At 40.1% G+C, this 20355-nt stretch overlaps 1 protein-coding gene across 1 annotated transcript; it reads right to left on the bottom strand.

Moving 5' to 3' along the window:
* Positions 1–83: 83 nt before the first annotated feature.
* LOC117432445 (transmembrane protein 51-like) lies at positions 84–20059 on the bottom strand. Its single transcript, XM_059002185.1, has 3 exons — positions 19755–20059; positions 3231–3708; positions 84–2624 (listed from the first exon to the last, which is right to left on the bottom strand). Exons 2-3 carry the CDS (start codon positions 3572–3574, stop codon positions 2198–2200), a joined length of 771 nt encoding a protein of 256 aa, XP_058858168.1. The 5' UTR covers positions 3575–3708; positions 19755–20059; the 3' UTR covers positions 84–2197.
* Positions 20060–20355: the final 296 nt, after the last annotated feature.

Raw genomic sequence — 20355 nt, forward strand, 5'->3', positions numbered from 1 at the left:
ATGTAGCCAACTTCTTGATGCAGTCATGCGGGAATCTAGAGTTGTTTTCAATGCACCATACTGATGAAAAAGACAGACAGCAATGGTAATAAATACAATCCTTTATTTCTCTTGAAAGACTGAGAGACATTAATTTTTAAAAAAATGTAAAGTCATTAAAAAATAAATACATGTTTGTGTTCAATATTGATTTCAATCATAAAACAAAAACTAAACAATAATCGCCATAATAATACGCTCAGGTGCGTTTGGGAAGTGCCATCAATGTTTGTTGTAACACAAGCCCCATAGTCACCATAGTTAGCCACCACTATTGTATAGATGTTTCTTTTTGTATAAGCACATTTTATAAACCACACGTCTGAAAATAAGCTACCTGACGTTTAAGAAAGTGAAAGATGCTGTTCGTCAGGGATCATCAAGATAAAGCAGGTAACCAGGCGTGCCAATCAGATGTGAGTGTTTGTATCAGTGTGCGAGACACTGCAGTAAAGTTTAGAACACTGTAATGCAGCACCCCATGTGCTGCCCTGGCGTGTGTATTAGGAATTCCAAACACCATCCCCTTTTCCATCTCGCTACAGAATGTCTCACTGGCACCACTTCACACCAGCTCCCCTCACATGTCCTTGTGCCTGCAGGCAAGGGAATGCCACACTACAGAAAGGGGCCAGGCAGCAGATCGATTCCTTTTAATTACTGTAAGATGGCTTGTTCAATTTAAAACAGTTTGGGTACCGTTTAAAAATCGAGTAAAACTAAAGAAACTTAGTCGACATACGTTTCAAGAAGAGTGTCATTTTCATCGTGTTTTATGATTCAGCAGGGGCAATATATATAGGACCCTGTTTCGATAATTAAAATGATGCTCTTTGTGCACCAAAGTTATGAAAACATCTAACAGTGCATGCTGTGAATCTCTCTAGTGCATTTCTCTCTCAATGTATGTAAAACAACAAGGAGGGTTGTGTTTTAATGACAGGGTTTAGATCAACTGAATTGACCCTACAGTGTTTAGTCTGAAATACACACATATAATTTGTGCTTAAAATTCATCAATGATCTGTAAATAATAATTTAAGAACTATGGTTGCCTTGGTGCAAAGTTTTGTGGTAGCTGGCACCTCACCAGGGATTGCAGTTCTGACTGACGCTGTCAAAAATGAAATTCCTTCTTTTAACATACTAACGGATTATAAACATTTCTCTCTCTCATTTCCTCAAAAAAACCAAACTGCCTTTGTTAATACAGTCAATCTTCTATATTTACACATCAACGTCAGTGCTCATTAATGTACTTTATTAGAAATTCATATTGCAAGAGTCACAGGGTGTAACACCTTCATGTACAGCTGCCGTTAGCGAATACAAATTGAACTAGTTCTAACAGGCATGAGCTTGGCAATATTACATGTCATAGTATGTTAATCTTCTAAGGGGTTCAATATATTATTAAAAAATGCACAGAAATCTCAGTGTACAAAAAGAAAAGAAACAAAACAAGACGACAGGCATTTTTTGGTTGAAGTTTTGTGCCCAGGTGACAGATCCTTCATAGTCAGATCCAAATAAAAACACAGGAACCATTGATTGAATTAAAATGCCAATTTGTATAATAAATACTACTACTAATAATAATAATAATAATAATAATAATAATAAAAAAGGTAGAGTTATCAAGATCTGTGACTGTTTGGATTGTTAAACTAGATCCACTGCTTTATCCTTTGTAGTGTACGTTCAATTCCTTCCACAGGTCTTTAGCTTCTTGAACTCCCAAGATATGTCCTTGCCATCAGAGCTTCCACCCCCCTCCCCCCAACAAAACAACTTTCAAAGAAACAAACAAACTAGGTTATTCTACAGTAGGAACATCAGGCCCAAAATGCGCAAGACAGAATTTATCGCTAAATCACTTTATCAAAGTAGACTGCCTGTAATCACATTCCCCCACTCCTCCTATTTGATAAAAATCTAACTTGGCTCTTCGTACACAATATTAGCGTCCCTGTGAACACAAACTGGCCGAAGGTCCCCAACATCTATTAAAGATCCAAGCACATTCGTTTCAGTAAAAAAACGTTTAAAAAACACCTTTTAAAAAAAGGTCAGGGTCCTGGGTTGGCCGGTTGGCACTGCAGTGGTTTTTCAGAATGGGACAGTGGCTCCCCCCTGTGGCAAGCCTGTCAGGTCGGGTTTACACAGCCAGGTTTTTATCTTGAATCTCTTCGTCATACATTGGTGGTGGGGTCAGGGGCTCAATGGTGACCAGTCCGCTGTTGTTCGAGTTTTGGATTTTAAGCCTGAAGTCCTTCAAGTGCGATTTGTCAGACTTGATCCTGCGGACCTTTAACGGTTTGAACTTCTTGCTGGAGCGTGCGTTTTGGCGACCAGCCTGTTGCTGTGGTGGCTGCTGCGTGGTGGCGATGGCGTCGGGAGGGGTCCGCCCGTCTGTGTTGGTAGCAGCTTCCGCAGAGGCTTCTATCTCCAGTGCATCCGCTAGCGACTCGTAGGAGGGGAGGGAGAGGCTGTTGTGGAGGTTGCTCTGCCTGACTGGGTACTCGCTGCTCCCCACCACTTCTTCATAGCTGGGAACGTTATATGCCGGGACGTGCCCCTCTGGCCTGCGTTTAAACAAAAAAAGTACATGCAGTTATTCTTTGTATGGTAGTCTCAGTTAACAGATCTGGTCAAGAAGACAGTATTGCAGCATACAATAATGAAACGCAGTCATTAAATGATTTACTGTAAAACATATGATGTGAAGATAAACTTTACTGTGCAATTTATTATTGTTTAGATTTTTTGCTTACAGATAAACACCAAAACGTGGCTCCGTTCCAGAATCAGTTTCTTATTTCTTGATTACTAAGTGCGTTACCTGCTGCACAATGCTCATCCATTTTCTTTTTTTTCCGTGCTACCTTTTAACTTCTGAATACCTTGCTGGATTGATCTGAAATTTTGCATATGCACCGATAACGTAGGGAGATTGAAAGTTACAGATTTTGATTGAAAGGGTTCCCCCCCCAAAAAACAAACAAACAAACAAACAAAAACACTAAACTAAACATAAAACCCCCACGAAGGCCATTAACATAATTACGAGCTCATTGCTGGGATTTTCCATGCTAGGCAGACACCCTTCCAGTTTAATTTGCCCTTTGATATGTAATTATTCTGCCATCTACTAATGGATAACAGTGGAATTAAAGCCGAGCGGGACTCACACTTCCTGCCTCTCATCTGGAGACTCGCTGTCCTCGTATTCCACGTCGGTGGCCTCAGCCTCATGTCGATTTTGCCGATGTTTGTTGCGAATAGTCAGGCAGATGGAAAGCAGCAGCATAGCCACTCCGCTGCCCACCAGAACGAACGCCACAGACGAGGTCTTCCCCTTGGTGGAGTCTGTCTCTGGACCCAACTCTGGCTTGCTGCTGTTCCCAGAAGGCACTGCGTTCCCTGGCACCACGCTCCACACGATCATCACCACGCCCAGAGCGATCAGGCCCACCCCCAGAGCACACAGAGCATACTGAGACCCACTGGAGCTGGAGTGTGAATTCTGAGCCATCCTTCAGTCTTTAAGTCTTTGGCCCCGGGGTGATAAACAAGCCCTGGTTGTGTGCCGGCTAGAGTGTCTGAACTGAATAAAGTATTTTTATTTATAAAATAAAACAGCTCTTCTGTTCTATGATTTGCTGCGTTCTGAAATGAGAAAATGAACAGAATTAGAGCCTTTATAAAAATAAAAAAAAGATGCTAATTACACTGGCAATGCATCTTCATCCTGGATCTATTCAGATCTCGCCAAATAAATGATCATCTGCTTCTTCCAAGTTCCTGGGCCCATTCTAAAGCCAATTTTCTGAGAGGTATAAAACTAACAGGAAGTAGCAGTTCGATCTTCCAAAGTACTTTCCTGTGACTGTTATACCACTAAAATGATTATATTCCTCTCTGAATATTTATCATGGCCTAGGCACTTGCTTCAACGTATATTCCACCAAGTAAGATTCGTTAGGTATTCTTTGCAAGAAAAGGACGTGAACACATTTGAACAAGCAAACTTGCTGAGCTGCTATTTCTGTTTGGAGCACGGGAGACCAACAAGACTGAACGTAGACCTGACCTGAACGGAGACGCGTGGCTGAAACCCTGCATCCTAATTGCATCCGGGGAGCCTTGTCGCTAAGGTGGGGGCAAACACTGCTCAAAATACATCCAAGAAATCTTTTGATCTAAGAGGGACTGGTAAAGAGCAAGCACCCTTTTATCAGTATACGGGAGCCTGGGGTGCAGGGTTGAGAAAAATACCAGTAAATCAAGTAGACCCAACTTTTTAGCTAAAGCCTTTGTCATTAAACATGGATCAAAATACACTTAGTGTAATTGGGGGCTTGCTTCCATGTGAGTTTCCTAGACTTGATTAGCTTTCAGCCTTTTGAGTCGATTAGCAGTGATCTAAATTTGGCCCCCAATAAATCCTCCTGGTGTTTTCTGCAAAGGGTGATTTATTGCTCTCTCAATGAAATGCAATGGGAAGAGGTCTGCGATCGAGAGGGTTTACAGATACACAGCTGCTGTTTAGACTATTAAAATAGATTATTTCAATGCTGCTCATGCAGTGCGCGGTCCAGTCTGTGTGTATTTATATGTGGCTCTGGATAATGTACTGTACACTTCTACTATATCCCTTGAGATGATCCATCTCTTTTTGGAACACCATTATCGAAAATAATTGCATAACTTTCCACTTCTTAAACCATTAAGGATGTCTCTGTGAACATGTTTCTTGTATCTAATAAGTAAAAAATAAACGACACAAAGACCAACAGCACATTCTTTTCACGTATTGTTCTGTACCAATTACCACAATACCATGCCCTTATTGAAAATCCTAACGCACATATTGTGGTGTTCATTTGTGAATAAAAAAAACCAAGGAATACCCCCAAGTACTATAGCTACTACACCACAGTCCATCTGCTTATAGAAATGATTGGTCTAAATGTCCCTGAAACAGCTTAAAACAACCAGAAGAGGGAGCATTCAGCTCAAAGTCTTAGACCACAACATTCAACTTCATTCCCAGTGAAGTTTTACATTTTAAAATTGGTCCTTTTGGCACCAGCAAACCCTGGAGGAACTGAGATAGGATAAAAACCCCAGAAACATAAAAGGTTTACAGCAGGTCCTAACCAGACTGAAGAAGTCATTGCACATTATGTTTCACAAGAGCCCAGTAAAACAACTATAACCCATCCATACACAGCATACCAGTTCAAGACCTACAGTACAGTAGTTTCTCAACATAGCGATCAATCTAAACAGTGGCAGAGGTCCTGTTTATTGATTTAAATGACAGTAGTATTTAATTCTGTAACTGATCAATTGAAGTCAATACTGTATATATATATATATATATATATATATATATATATATATTATATATATATATATATATATGACACCTTTACTTGTTCTACAGCAAAACAAGGACACTAGAACACTACTTCGGCATTAAACTTACTGTAATGGTTATAACACATGATCTCTAGGCCAAAGACAATAATTGGCAGTGGTTTGAAGGATGAGTGACTTTCAGATTTTGCATCGCAGACACAGACACGTTTAATGAAACTTTGTGACATGTAGCGTGGATTTGACTGGGTGTGCACACATGGCGGATTCTGACCAACGTATGCATCTGGAAACATCTCCGATTGCTGATCACTGGGTTGCGCAGCCACTCAAAAGATCTGAATCCAATCTATAACGTGCCCTGTATAAAAGCTGTGGCTCATCCCCCAACATCTCCTTCCCTTGAACCACGTTCTCTCTTCAGAAGTCTCCTCTATACTGATCTCATCAACCTGCCTCAGCTTTCCTGTCCATTCCCATGAGTACTCTCACCTGCTTCAGTTACCTTGACAACAAAGCCTCTGTGGCTGCAGCAGCACTGTGCCTTACACACGTTTTTATTACTGTGCCCCGTTCTTCCTGCCTAAAAACAAAACGGACCCTGACCAAGCGGTTTTCTTCCCAGGAGGAGTGGAATGAGGTTAGTGTGTGAATAAATGAGGGCTGCATCTGAATGGCAAACACTCAGTCTTCCTCATTGTTTAAGAGCAAATACATGAGTCACACACCACAGGTGGACAAACTGAGTTAGAGTATTGGGAGGGTGCATGGTGGCGCAGCTAGCAAATTTACTTCTTAATGTCTTACCTCCAGGGAGGACTGAGATTGAATCTGGCTCAAGTTACAGGTGAAAAGGGTTTGGTGGTGTCTTGTAAAATCTGGAATGTCTGAAATGGCCAGTTTGCACCAATTGTCCAACATAATAAATACAATACTTTTGAAAGAGGACTGTCTTAGTGCAGCAGAATTATCCCTAGAATAAAATCGCCCCCACCCATCACATTCTTGGTTCCTCACAGATTCATACATTACATCTGACAAGGCAGGACAATGCATTGTATCATTATAACAAAGGTTCTTATCAGCATCTGCAAACCCTACTTTCAAGGGCCAAACTACAGCAGAGCTGCCATCCTTCAAATGAGATCAAGCTGGGAATGTGGCAGAGATGACCTTTGTCAAAAAAAACTGCACATTAAGAAGATAAAAACAGGAAACACTATTGTGCAGATTTCTGGACAGAGGACTGGGGAGCAAAGCTGCTCATTTAGCACAGCAGTAGAATGGTATTTTTCAATGCCAAGTAGAGAAATGTTTTGGCTAGTGTCTTCATTAGTGTAACCAGCTAACCCATTGCCCCACAGATTTTGTGGTGGTGCTTCACCTCTTGACAGCTGGCATCCAGTTTGCTAGGTTGACCACGGCCACAAACAAAGTAACTTGAAAAAAATCAACCCACGGTGCAGAATGCTTCTTACCCCAAAGAAAAGCTTTTTGTCTCAAAGCGACACAAACTGCACCAATAGAGGTCAAGTAATATTTGACTCGCTATTTGCACTGTGGCAACATCAGCAGGGGTATATTGAAGGCGGGTCACAATGGATGTGGATAATGTTGCAGTGTGGAATGTAGATCTGTTCAACTTACTGTGACAAGCAACAGACTGGCTCCTGTTAAATCACTAACATCTCAATAAAAGCCTTTACCTTTAACAAGCTCTCTGAGCAGAAACGGGAACACAAGTACATGCCACCTGTTGGGCTTCTTGTTAAGCAATATCTGTTATGAAACATGGCCTTTGTTACATCAGAAACTGTACCCAGATCTTTGAAACAGTACATTCATAGTGGAAGGGTACAACAGATGTATACTTATTTCAAGATTTTTTTTAAACTTTTAAATTGCACTCCCTGCCTCAAGATGGCTTCTCATGTACACACATGGACCTCTCAGAACCACATTTCCCATCATCCTCCTGCTCACTGGTTAATCCATCTCAGTTACATACGTGAGCAGGAGGATGACTGGGAAATGTAGTTCTGAGAGGTCCATGCAGGTACATGGGAAGCCATCTTGAGGCAGGGAGTGCAATTTAAAAGTTTAAAAAAATTAAAACAATACACACAGCTTATGTAAACAGTTGTAGCAACACATGGGAACATGTAACACAATAAAATAAAATAAAGTTCCTTATGTGCCCTTTAAATAAATATGGCAATGGACTAGCAAACAAACTCATTCCACATTTAAGAAAATCTAACTGCCAAACTGATTACTTAGATTAATAATTAATTCAACGGCAATCTCTCTCGAATAAAGTTACAGTTTTTACCGTAACACAAAGAAGCACTTTATTTGACAAGACCAGGAACCAGTAAATGCAGGCTTTTTATTAAGTTTGTTTTATTAACATCTATCGAGTTTTACAGTTGAAGCGCACAGAAATGTGTATTGTGAAACCGGACCCGAGGCATTTACAACTGGACGAAACAGCATACAGTAAACAATCTATAAAACACCTATCGAAATGGTAACAGGCAAGCGTTCATTTGTAAACAAAAAGGTACCGGATCTCATAATTAAAGGAAGCATTTTTGTATCCAGATTACAGGCCTAATTTTTGCACCGCTTTATTCATTTTCAAATACGGTTCATCATTTGAATACTGTTTAATTCTCGTAGGTACCGGATCTGGGATCCAGTGGGATCCAGCACAAATGAACCCCAGTAAATGGTGTGTCTAGTCCAGTGTTGAAGGTTTCAGTGATTTGGACCACTGTAGCACTGTCTGTATCCTGTCACCATACACTGCGCATGGAGCCAGAGGTGTCCACCAAACCGCTGACAGAAAACCAGCTGCTCTGCCATGCTTACCCAGAACTACAAACATGGTACTGGGAAATGTGCAGCAATAGCACCGTTTGTGACTCAGTAAATGCTACAGTGTCTTTGCACTGACATTGTGTGCAGAGCATACTACTACTGTAGGTGTCATGTTAACATTTAAATGGTATAGGGTTAACACACATCTAAAAAGGGATTACATTGAGAATCTCTTTGTGCTGATTTCATTAATAAAAACATTTACAAAACAATCAATAAACTGAGCTTTTCCAACCCTGGGTAACTGCAAAATATTTTACTTAACATTGAAGGAATATTCTATACTATTTGTGTTTTAATGTTACAGAAGGGGGCTTTATCCTAGTTTGCGCTTTGTGTCATTTGTTTTCTGGGTTTGAAATGTGTAACCTCTTGACATTGGTGTAACCACAGTAGGATGACCCCCCCCCCCCTTGAACATTTTGCATTGGTATGTTCTATAAAACATGGCTCTAATACAGACACAGTCAGACAAAAAGCCCCATTATACTCTGGGATTATGATACATTACAGAGTATAACTAAAGAATGTCCTAGTAAGTATTGTGCCAATTGGACAATGTTTCAAAGTGCGACATACAGTACGTAAGCCCGCCTCCCCAATATAATATGTAACAAACGTTAAATCGACGCAGCACACTCTTATAGCAGTGAAGCATTTGAATAAAAAGCTCCTGGTAGGGAGGGTTTCTACATCAAGATAGTACCTACAAATTCTCCCACAGGCCAAAATATATAGCTGCTTTTTGCTGACAGAACAGGAAGTCTTCATCTTGCTATATTACAACAGCCATGCATGCATGTGTACAGCTAAAATCGGTCTCTGTGAGCCACACAGCATGGGGCTTGAATTATAAGTGTAGCTGCAAGTCAATCCTGTGAATACAAGGCTTAAAATTCCAGTATTTTTCCTTTTACTGTATATGGGGAGGGGAAGAGAATAGCTTCATACTGTATGACTCATCACAACGGTATTGTAGTACAGTATCATTTAAATAGCTTGACTGCTTACTCTAGCTACTGTACCTTTTAAAATAGGTTTTACTTTACCTATTTCAAACCAGTAGTGAAGTCAACAGAAACTATACATAACATAGAAAGTGACCTATACTATAGTCCATTGATACAGACCTCTGAAGTTTCCTGGTATTGGGTACTGCCTGAAATCTTGCGATGTATCAGTTTTATGCCACGAATGCCACTGCCAGTCAAAAGGTGCTCAGTGATTTAGTAAATTCAACATGTTAAAGGAGACTGAAACCAGTAGGCTTCATTCTTTATAAATTCCCTAACTATCACTGTTTTTAGTTCAATAAAGGGTGTATGGTTAAATATGCTAATTTAGTACCAAAAAAAAAAAAAAAAAAAAAAAAAAAGACAAATTCTACAAAAACAAGGCGTCCCCAACATCAGGGTGTTGAGCAAATCGGAAATGCCGACGACTCGCCCACAGTTTCCTGTTCATCGGCTTGTATTATTGTATCCTGGATTTTCAGAATGGTTGAGAAAGTGTTGGCGGGAATGTGGAAATCTGCAGCAACATCTTTCTTGTATGCTGGTGCATTCACTATCAACACCTCCACTTTTGTCTGCAAGGATAATGCAACGGTCACTCGTTTCAATCCTTCATGGAAATGGCGTTGATGAGGGAACACTATGGCAACACGACAACCGTGTCTACGGCAACTCGAAATGCATCACAGGGTCAACACATGTCAGTGTAGGCTAAAAAACAAGAGAAAAATCAACCTAAACTACTTTTTATGAAGGCGACATTGATTTCTGTGGTAGTCTACTAAGCAAGTTGTAGTTCCACAGTACATTTAAGGATGTTGGAAATGGTGGTTTGTGAACAATTACATACCAAACAATTACTCAATCTTAAATAAATTCATAAATAAAGCAAAGTATTTATCATTGTGGCATCCTCTAAATGTGAACTACAAGAATTTAGCGATGGAGTACGTCAGAGAAAAATCCCCCTTCTCTCATCCCAGTCATTCTTTTATTTTACTTTTCTTTCTTTGATTTCTGTGTCAGTCCAAACACACACAGTTGTTACTTAGGACTACTTTGCTTTTTATCGTGTGTTCAATTGTTAAACTTCCTGATTGCACCACTAAATAAACCTGGTTTCAGTGGGTCTTAATACAGAGCTCAATTGTCTATTTGGGACCCCATTGTATCAGAATCGCTTCAGGAATATGTTAACGATGGGGTAGGCGCTCTCTAACGGGCCAAGACAGGTCTTCAGAATACCATTTCACTGCAGTATTTTTTTGCACTCACATTTGCGCTGTGATCAGAATACACCCCTAAGAGATTTAGTTTATAGACAGTAAGAGTTTAAGATGTTTGTGTTAATAAAAGGTTTTTAAAACACACTTTTCCTTGAGAAACTATATCAAATAGGTAGTAAATGAAAATTATTTAAAAATCAATGATTTTTAATTTTTTTTTTTTTAAATCGACTTGATTTATATCAGCCAACCCTGATATATAGATAAGGAAACATGTTTTATCAGGCTTACTTCAAGCTGGCAACACCAACTCTGGGGTCGCTAGAGTCAGATATACAATACGTTTAAGTTTTGTTTCACAGCTTCAGTTACACAGGGTTTTGTGTGCAAAGATAAACACAAATTCAGCACATCCCTACAGACCGCTTCAGCACTGAGTCACTCATTTGACTAGTCATGCGATTACCTAGCTCATTAACGCTCAGAAACAATGGCTAGAACCTCAAGGCTTGTTCCAGAACCCTTTAAGTGAACTATAAAAGCAGGGACCTTCCACAATGGTTGTGTGCAGTGAAAAGGTTTCCCAGTGCAAACTAAGAAGGTGTGCATCTTATGCTATGATCTGTGAATTGAAATGAGGAGGAGTTTCGTAGTACTGTACTTAGGGTGGGGGTATTCAATTTAACCATTATATGGCTGGATTCACAGACCCCGATTAATACTAATTTTCAACTACTGTATCTAATGTTACCTTAGTTAAGGTAGTCCAAGTAGTGTTATCCAGGTTCGAACGATAATGAACTATTAATTATCGATTATTGGCAAAAAATGATCACAATATTCACGATTATCTTAAATCACATTTTAACTCTTCTGTATTAAAGATTCACACTAGTTATTAAAAAAATAAAATATTGCATACAGTATGTCAACTGATTTAGTCTCGAAGACAGTAAGAGAACAAACAAAGAAATAATCCTTGTGATGAATGATCAAATTAATGCATTGGTATTGCTTCAATGAAGTAACATGCTCTGCCCAATGAAATAACGTTTATAGCCTGAGGCAGCCTGTCACTGAGGAAAGGTCAATACAGAGAGCCAAACAGGATTGCTAGACCTCACAATTCAGTGCCTCTCAGGACTATTGCAAATATTTACAGTGCAAGTCACAGGGTTAGTGATAAGGGGCACCAATGCACAGCCCTCAGCGTTGCTCGTATTGTTGTGTTTGTCAGTCAGAAGCGAGAAGTACAAAGTTTATGCAAACACTTCCAGACAACCCCATTTTTTTTTATTACAGAAACATGAATCTGCAAGTTTTGAAGAACATGTATAGAATTAGGATTACAGTACTTACCTGTTCCTGGGGCTGGTTTGTTACAGAAAGATTTAGAAACTTCTAAATTCTAAAGTCTAGAATTATGCCTACACATTTAACCGTTGTGAAACATATGCAAGTTTAGTAGGAGGTGTACTGTGTGTGAAAATTTATATTCAATATTCTTTCAGGTTCAATCAATGGTTTGAGGGATGACTTACTCTACAGCAATGGATACTGGTCTATTACTAGGAAACTTCTCACTAGAAGGATGTCCACCAGTGTCACCTAACGCTTGGTTCTTAATTTCAATACTGTTATATCGACATTGTACAACTACTGTACATGAAGCCTAAAAATGCAACACATTGAGCACAGGAATGTCCCAGTAGTGAATTAATTCCCGGTTGCATTTTGCTTTGTCCATCATTCTATTCTGAATCTGTTCTTCCTTTCCCCGCAGTACATTAACTCTACAGAGATACGGTTACTGTATTTGGGCATCTGATGTACTGTTAACTTGGAATATCTGTGTGACAGGGTAGTGTCACGGACCAGGCAAGAAAGAGACCCAGAGACAGAAAGCTGCAGGTTAAGTGCTGGTGAGCATGTTTATTAATAAAACAAACCCAAAAACAGGAACAAAATAAACTGGCACGAGGGCCAAAATAAAAGGTTTAAACAAAATAACTACATGTAGACTGGGCATTAACCTTCACTACTACTTTGAAAACCAATACAAAAACTCATAGATGCATGTGGTACATGAGCCACCGAACAATTTCCAAATGTTAGTGAGAATGAAAGTATAGTGTGCAAGTAAAATAATATTTGATGGCAGGATGTGCTTTATTATCATAACGATGCCAGTCGGAACACGGCTGCAGCACAGGGCAGTGGCCAGAGCAGCAGGCGGTCATGGGGCTCTGCCACGCAGTGCATGTTGGTAGTTACAGTCGTAGAAACGAGAAGAAAACAAGCCAAGCAGAACACAATCAGTTAATGACTTCATCGGTTTCTTATACAGTCAAAAAGGTGCTCAGCGAAAATGGTAACAATAAGCAAAGTGGACTTTAACATAAGGGTTATAACACAGTAAACAGCTGCCTTACTGTGGAACTTAGACTAGGTATTACAGTACATTACAACAGTGTTCATTAATATAATGTTTTTTTTTTTCAATATGCAGTATTACACTGTACATGTTCAACACCTTGTAATAATTAAAAACATAACATGCAAACACATTGCAGTGTTCTGCAAGCTATATTGTGCAACCATATGTGACAACCATGATATTAAGTGAACAAGAAATCAGTTGTGTGGCTAATAAGTGTGAGAGATATAACCTGTAGTGTGACAATAACCTAATTATCAGGAGCTTGCCCCCATGGACTCGCATTATATTCTCACCCATGTGGTGACAATAGCAGTTTTTTCATAGATTTAGTGACAGCAGTTATGAAGGCTGTCACAAAACTCTGTTTGCAAATGCGTTAATTATTCATTCACCTCACTACAGAGCCTCAGCAGAGGAGTTAATGACTTACAGTATCAGTTGAACTTTATGAGCTCACGTTTAGCCCTGCTATGTAAAGTGGCAGATCTGCAAATGTTGATTTAAGACTGGTTTAAATCTTCTACTGTCATTCTTTCCACTTTATTGTAAGGTAGTTGCAAGGGAATCGCATTGTTACAGTATGTAGGCGGCTGAACCCTATGTAAATTATACTGCGCAATAAATGGCTTTAAATGTAACAAATAGGGAATTAACTGTTTCCCATAAACTGTTTTGTTTTAATGAAGTAGTTTTATGGAGCACTGACCTTACACAGAGCGTTTATTAATGGTTTACAGATTTATACAGGGGGCGTAGCTGAAGTTTAGCGAAACAAGGCTTTGATTTACCCCCCCCTTTCCCCCCATACAAATGACTACTTTGTACCAGGTTTCAAAAGCTTTAGAACAAAGAAAAGTAACTTTAATTTTAATGCCCCCCCCCCCCCCCGCCTCCCCGCCCCGCCTCCCCGCCCCGCCCCCCCGCCTCCCCGCCTCCCCGCCCCGCCCCCCCGCCTCCCCGCCTCCCCGCCCCGCCCCGCCCCCCCGCCTCCCCGCCCCGCCCCGCCGCCTCTTTTTTATAAGTCTGTGTTAAGGTGCTTTCATCCATGTTCAGGAACTTCTCTTTAGTTTCCTGCCATAGATATAAATAACAAAGGCCCCAGATATGAAGGGTTTTTAAAAAATAAGCCATCTGGTGATGTGACATTTTGGAGCATGTTTCCCTTTGTTTTCGCTGGCAATTTAAATGTTGTGCACTCCATGTTGCTGGCACTGACAAACTACAGTAAAACTGAAAATCTGCTCATAAACCTGTAGTTAAAAAGCAAATAGCAGGGTTCAGGAAAATAGTATTACACACCCCCACATGTTACTACAACTGTTTAAACAACATACTTGTGATCTGTATTTTCATTGTGAACATCCTGACAACTTTTTAAACTTATAACTTTAAACTCTGTTTCAAAGCATTTTTCAAAATGGCCGCTCTAGTGCACTGGGGTTTGGGATAAGAACATAAGAAAGTTTACAAACGAGGAGGCCATTCAGCCCATCTTGCTCGTTTGGTTGTCAGTAGCTTATTGATCCCAGAATCTCATCAAGCAGCTTCTTGAAGGATCCCAGGGAACACAATATTCTAGATGAGGTCTTACTAATGCATTGTAAAGTTAATCTGTCCTCTAAATCAGTGGTTCTCAACCTTTCAGACTACTCTACGCCTTTTGGAAAGTTGGGTTTGTTGTGTATCCCCAGTCTTGAGAAATTGATTACTTTCAGAATGATTTGTCATGTATACAAAACAAAACAAAACAAAAAACACATTAGCACAAATTAAGTACTAACATTTCAGTGCAACATTTTAGCCTGTTTTCCACTTAAGAGTTTTGAAATTCTGGGAGGAAGTGAAGACAAAGCAACAAATGAAGACTTTCTCTACATTGTGAATGTTGGGGAAGTATGACTGGAACAGAGACGACGCGTGTGCCAAATGGTCTGCTATTGTTGTTTTCATTTCATTCTGCTCAGTTTCCCCTGGATAAACTTCAGTGAGAAATGTGTGAGGCAGCGGAAATCTGGTAAAGTCTCCATCTCCACATTTGGACTTCCAGAATTTGATTATTTATTTTTATAAAAGCATTAACTTTGTCATACAGATTCAATATGTTAGTAAATATATCTGCAACGTAGGCCAGCTAACCACACGGTATTCTCAAAACACAGAGGCAAGTGTGGACGAACGATCAAAAAGATCGCAGTTCAGACAGGCTTTGAAGTGCTTTCTCTCTTGAAAGCCAGTGAACCTCTGTGTGTAACAACAGTTGCTGATGTTTAGCCCCCAGCTCTTCACAAACAAATCGAAACAGACGAGCATTGAGTGGCCTGGACTTGATAAAGCCGACTGCTTGACAGATTCATTTTAAACTTCAAGCAGCTCAGAACTCATCTTTTTTTAAGCAAGCGCATCTCTGTGAATTAAACAATGCACCCATTGCACTGAAAGCCCATTCATTCTCCCCATCACTGCTACTGCCCCATCAGTGCAGATAAATATGCAAAAGTTCCAACACAGTTCACGTTCACAAAAACGACTTTGTCAATAAGCTTGAAAATTCTCTCCAGTTGAGTAAGCCTGTATACTTTTGCAAATGTGCTCACTGATGTCATCAGATTCCGGGTATCGAACATAAGCAATTAGCGGAGCTCCTCCACCAATATCCGTGGATTCATCAGGCTGAAGCTCACATTTTTGTGTCTCAACAACTCACACCAAGCATGCACCTTACCGTATCCTAATGTTCACAACAGTACAAACAAGCAATGATCTGCAGTAAAAACATTTAATTTAAAAAACTAATAATTAGCTGGTGCTTCAGTAGTGCTTCTTTTAATAGTTAAGTTCTGGGGAAATATCTATGGACTGTGCAAGACGTCACGTGCAAGATCAATGACAGAGCTGAACACTGTATTACGTACCCCCTGGATCAATGACAGAGCTGAACACTGTATTACATACCCCCTGGATCAGTGACAGAGCTGAACACTGTATTACGTATCCCCTGGATCAGTGACAGAGCTGAACACTGTATTACGTACCCCCTGGATCAGTGACAGAGCTGAACACTGTATTACGTATCCCCTGGATCAGTGACAGAGCTGAACACTGTATTACGTACCCCCTGGATCAGTGACAGAGCTGAACACTGTATTACGTACCCCCTGGATCAGTGACAGAGCTGAACACTGTATTACGTACCCCCTGGATCAGTGACAGAGCTGAACACTGTATTACGTACCCCCTGGATCAGTGACAGAGCTGAACACTGTATTACGTACCCCCTCTGCGTACTCCATGTTGAGAACCGCTGCTCTAAATCACTGCAGGAAGAACAATTAAAAAAAACAGAACAAGTGCTCTGGCTTTTCTGTTCCATACCACATTAGGGATCGCCATTGCTGTGTTACCTGTTTGACAATGTGGGCAGTAATCCTTACACTATCAGTGCACAAGAGCGGACATTTTGAAAAAAGCTTTGAAACTGAGTTTCAAGTTATAAATGTAAAAAGCTGTCAGATGTTAACAATGAAAAGAAAAATTACAGGCATGTTATTTAAACAGTTGTAGCAACACGTGGGGGTGTACAACGCTATATATTTTGTGAAACCCCGCTACTTACTCTTTAAAAGCACCTGAACACAAAGAACGGACCTTGTTGAAAGTCCAGTTTATATTTCCCAAAATGTAGTTGTAGCGTCTTGGCTCTTGCTACAACTTGCAGCAGAAGGAAGTTATGATAAAACTACATCTTTAAAAATCAATTTTAAAACGGGAATACTTAGGGAACACCTTGCTGTCAGACACATGGGCTAAACGGTACTGTGTCTTCTTGAAATGTAAAACACTAATTTAACACTGTATGGGGCACTGCACCTTGGGTTATTACCACTGGAAGGTATTTACTTAACTGCACTAAGTGGCTGATTTGAGAAGCCACAGATGGATTTTACAGCATCAAAGAATTCCCCTGGATTTCATCGTTGACATATTTTTTGACATAATCCTGCAATATACCACGGTCAGGGGGTTAATGCAATCCGTCTTGATTCCCCAGTGCTGCAAAATGCTCTAAATTATTCCAGCTATGTCTTATCAGGGTATACTGTATCATGGTATCAAATCAACCCCCTAACTGCTGTTTGACCAAGAGTTTCAAAGTATTAACGCTCAGAGAACATCGACTGCAGGATAATGATCGCCTCAGAACAGGATCGGCAAAGAAGATCATTGAGGTTTACAGACTATTAATGTTTTCCTTTAAACTACTGTTGCATTGTCTGCAACTGTCTTACAAATACCACATTTCATTTTTTTTTTTTTTTTATTTTACCCAAAACAATCAGTAATCAGTACTGTTTCTGTCTGTTCTGGTTTTTCCCTGTTTCATTATCGTTTTGAGGTAGGTGCCTCTGGATTTCAGTATGAATTCTAGGTTTTAATCATGCTACGCGTGGCATGACACTGCACATGGGTTCAATTCAAACACGTCAGAGAGCTGCAGCTGGACAGATCATGCAGCAACAAAACAATGACAAACAAACATCCTACAATAAAGAAAAGTCAATGGTTTTGTTCAAGGTCCTAACAGTAACTTGTCTTTTCTCTCCTTTTAATTAGACATTCTCTGACTAGTAATCGGACATCCTTGTTGAATCAGCCTCTCACTGACTGTTCATTACTGGCTTTGTACAGGCATTTGAAGCTGGCTGCCGTCCACTGTAGGGTGTGTATGTTAAGAGCTTAGCAGTATTGTGAAATTGTCAAAACGTAATCAGAGCCTAGTGCCAGACTCTAAGGCTATCCCTCCATCTGACTGGGTTTAATGATCCAACACTGGCGGATCTAAATACAGACGCTCTTTACCGATGTGCCAGGGAGGACGCAAATAGGCTTGCTCGGTACCCACCACTACTATCTCATTTTATGTGGGCGAAAGCAGAGTCCAATATTAGCATGAAGTAGATAACAGCTACTGATGTAATTTAACAAAATGAAACATTTGGTATAAAATATGAAAACAACATTTTTTGTTAAATGTTTATTAAAATATTATGCTGTTTAGGATATAAACCTTTAGGCCTTTACACTATTAGCTAAAATACAACCACACCAAAATGGCAAACGATTATTGCTGTTTTTGCATCTGCATCATATTTTCATGCATACATGGTTTCTGAGGCTGGGAAGCAACCAATACTTCCCCCAAGGGGAACCTACTAGAGGCGAGAAAATGGGAAGATGATAGAGATAGATTTCTCGCTGAGAACATTCCTGGAGGAGGACAAAGCCAGCGCCGACTCGGCTCCTAAGGTTGGGAGGTGAGTTTCACTTTACCACCAGCGGGAGAAAAACTCAAGACAGAGAGCAAGCGTTAGATGTTAATGCCCCCCCCCCCCCCCCCCCCCCCCCCCCCCCCCCCCCCCCCATCATCACACACACACGGTTACAATAGGCTAACCAAGGCATTAACATCCATTTTCATACCTCTTCTTAGCACTATACAGCTTCAGGTGAAATGCAGGGTTGTCTTAACTGACTGGTTAAATCTGCAGTGCCCCATAATTGTGTTCAGTTTTATACCAGCATACAGCTCTATGATATATAGACTATTAGAATCTTTGATAGCGCTCCCTTCTATACACTCTACTTGACCTGAAACCTGATATTACCAGTTTGTTTACGTTCCCTAAACTAAACGGCTCTGTCACTCTGCTGTGAAGCAGGGACGACCGTTCTGCTCCCTGCAGCAGTGGCGGGTTAAGTGTACCCTGCAAGCTCTTTAGGAGGCGCAAGGAAGCAAAACAAAAATTTAAACAAATAGATGTTCCTTTAACCCTCACCAAAGCTGTGTTTGTTACTAGAGTCAATACAGCCTGGGGTTGTATAACTTTTTTTTTTTTAACCACATTTTAATAATGTGTTAATTACGTCAATTTTAATATTCACCTAAACTAAAAACAAACACACACAAATAATCTTGAAAATTGTACCTTACAAACCTAACGACACGTCACGAGGTTTGTTACAGTTCACCTTTTTTAAAATGAAACCTAAAACAGATCAATTAAATTTGCCTTGTTTAAATATATCAAACTGTTGCAAATATTATTAGTAGAAAAAATCTGCATACGAGATTTTCGCACCAGAATATGAACAAGAAACATAAGTGGATACAATATTGTCATTCAAAAATATTGTACCGTAGCTGAGCGTCACATACGCAACTCTGTGATCTTATCGTCGCTTACTTTTCAGCCATTTCGACCTACAGTTTAATAACGTCGTAAACATTAACTTACAAAGCTGATAAATTGAAACGAAACCAACAAACAGTGACGCGACAAAGTATTAGCTAGTGGTACAGCGAACAAAAGTACTGTAGGTGTTTCGTGTTGCGCCAGGTAAAATCTCAAATTAACTATCACTTTGCTAAACCTCTTTTTTCTGAATGTAACCTTTGCAGAGCCGGTTTATTCCGAATGCACCCTTTGTTCAGATCAATCTTTCGTTGTTATTAATTATTTCAAATTGATTAAATGCTGTATGCGTGTAATCGGGGACATCTCGTATTTTCTTCAAACTCTTTTTTAAAAAAGTCTTCTCTCGTACCCCGAATTCCCCTCTTGTTAACAGGGTGATACAAAAAGGAACTATGTCAAAATTCCACCTATCACGCAACAAAACCAGTTTCTTAACCCTCCAGATAAAGTCGTAACACTTGTGTCCAGGGTCTGAAGAGCCCACACGTTCCAGCTCACACTGTTCATGTCTTACCTCACACAGTCTATCGGTAGGTACTTCCAGAGATTCTCCCACAGACTCGAGCCTCCATTTAAGTTTCTTTCCAGGTGGAAGGAGGGAGTGGGCAAGTTAGGCAACTGCCGAGACCGACAAATCCGAGTATCTCTTATCCCGCCCAGTTTTCTTTAATGAAACGAAAACTACGCAGAGACGTCAAATCAACAAGTTTTACAAAAAATATTTTTGCTCCAATTCTTCTAGTGCCAACTGACACTTTCTGTGAGGAAATAGTAATCATGTACCCAAGAAAATGAGCCTCGCGTTGTGTCTCAGTTGGGTGGGATGGCAGCAAATAGTATAATTACGTCACAGAAGAGGATATCACAAGGTTAATATGATGCTCAGTATGAAGCATATGGGTGTCGGTGACAGCTGGCTTCATTCAAGTGAGTACTTTCTTGCAATGACTTCTCAGTATGACAGACGTTTTAACTAATTTCAAGTTCAACTTTAGCTAGCAGCTGCCTGTTTGGAAGAGGTACTACATTTTTTTAGCCAATTGACAGCATTTTTATTTTCAAGACACATGTAGAAATGTCTATGTGACATGAGTTATCCTGTCATAACTGGATAA

This window comes from Acipenser ruthenus, chromosome 27 (genome assembly GCF_902713425.1).
Source record: "Acipenser ruthenus chromosome 27, fAciRut3.2 maternal haplotype, whole genome shotgun sequence".
Taxonomy (NCBI): domain Eukaryota; kingdom Metazoa; phylum Chordata; class Actinopteri; order Acipenseriformes; family Acipenseridae; genus Acipenser; species Acipenser ruthenus.

Bases quoted from the DNA above. Each gene is read 5' to 3' on its own strand.
- LOC117432445 (XM_059002185.1), bottom strand. From the start codon at position 3,574: ATGGCTCAGAATTCACACTCCAGCTCCAGTGGGTCTCAGTATGCTCTG. The intron at 2,625-3,230 runs GTGAGTCCCGCT...GTTTAAACGCAG, and splicing joins CCAGATGAGAGGCAGGAAGT to GCCAGAGGGGCACGTCCCGG.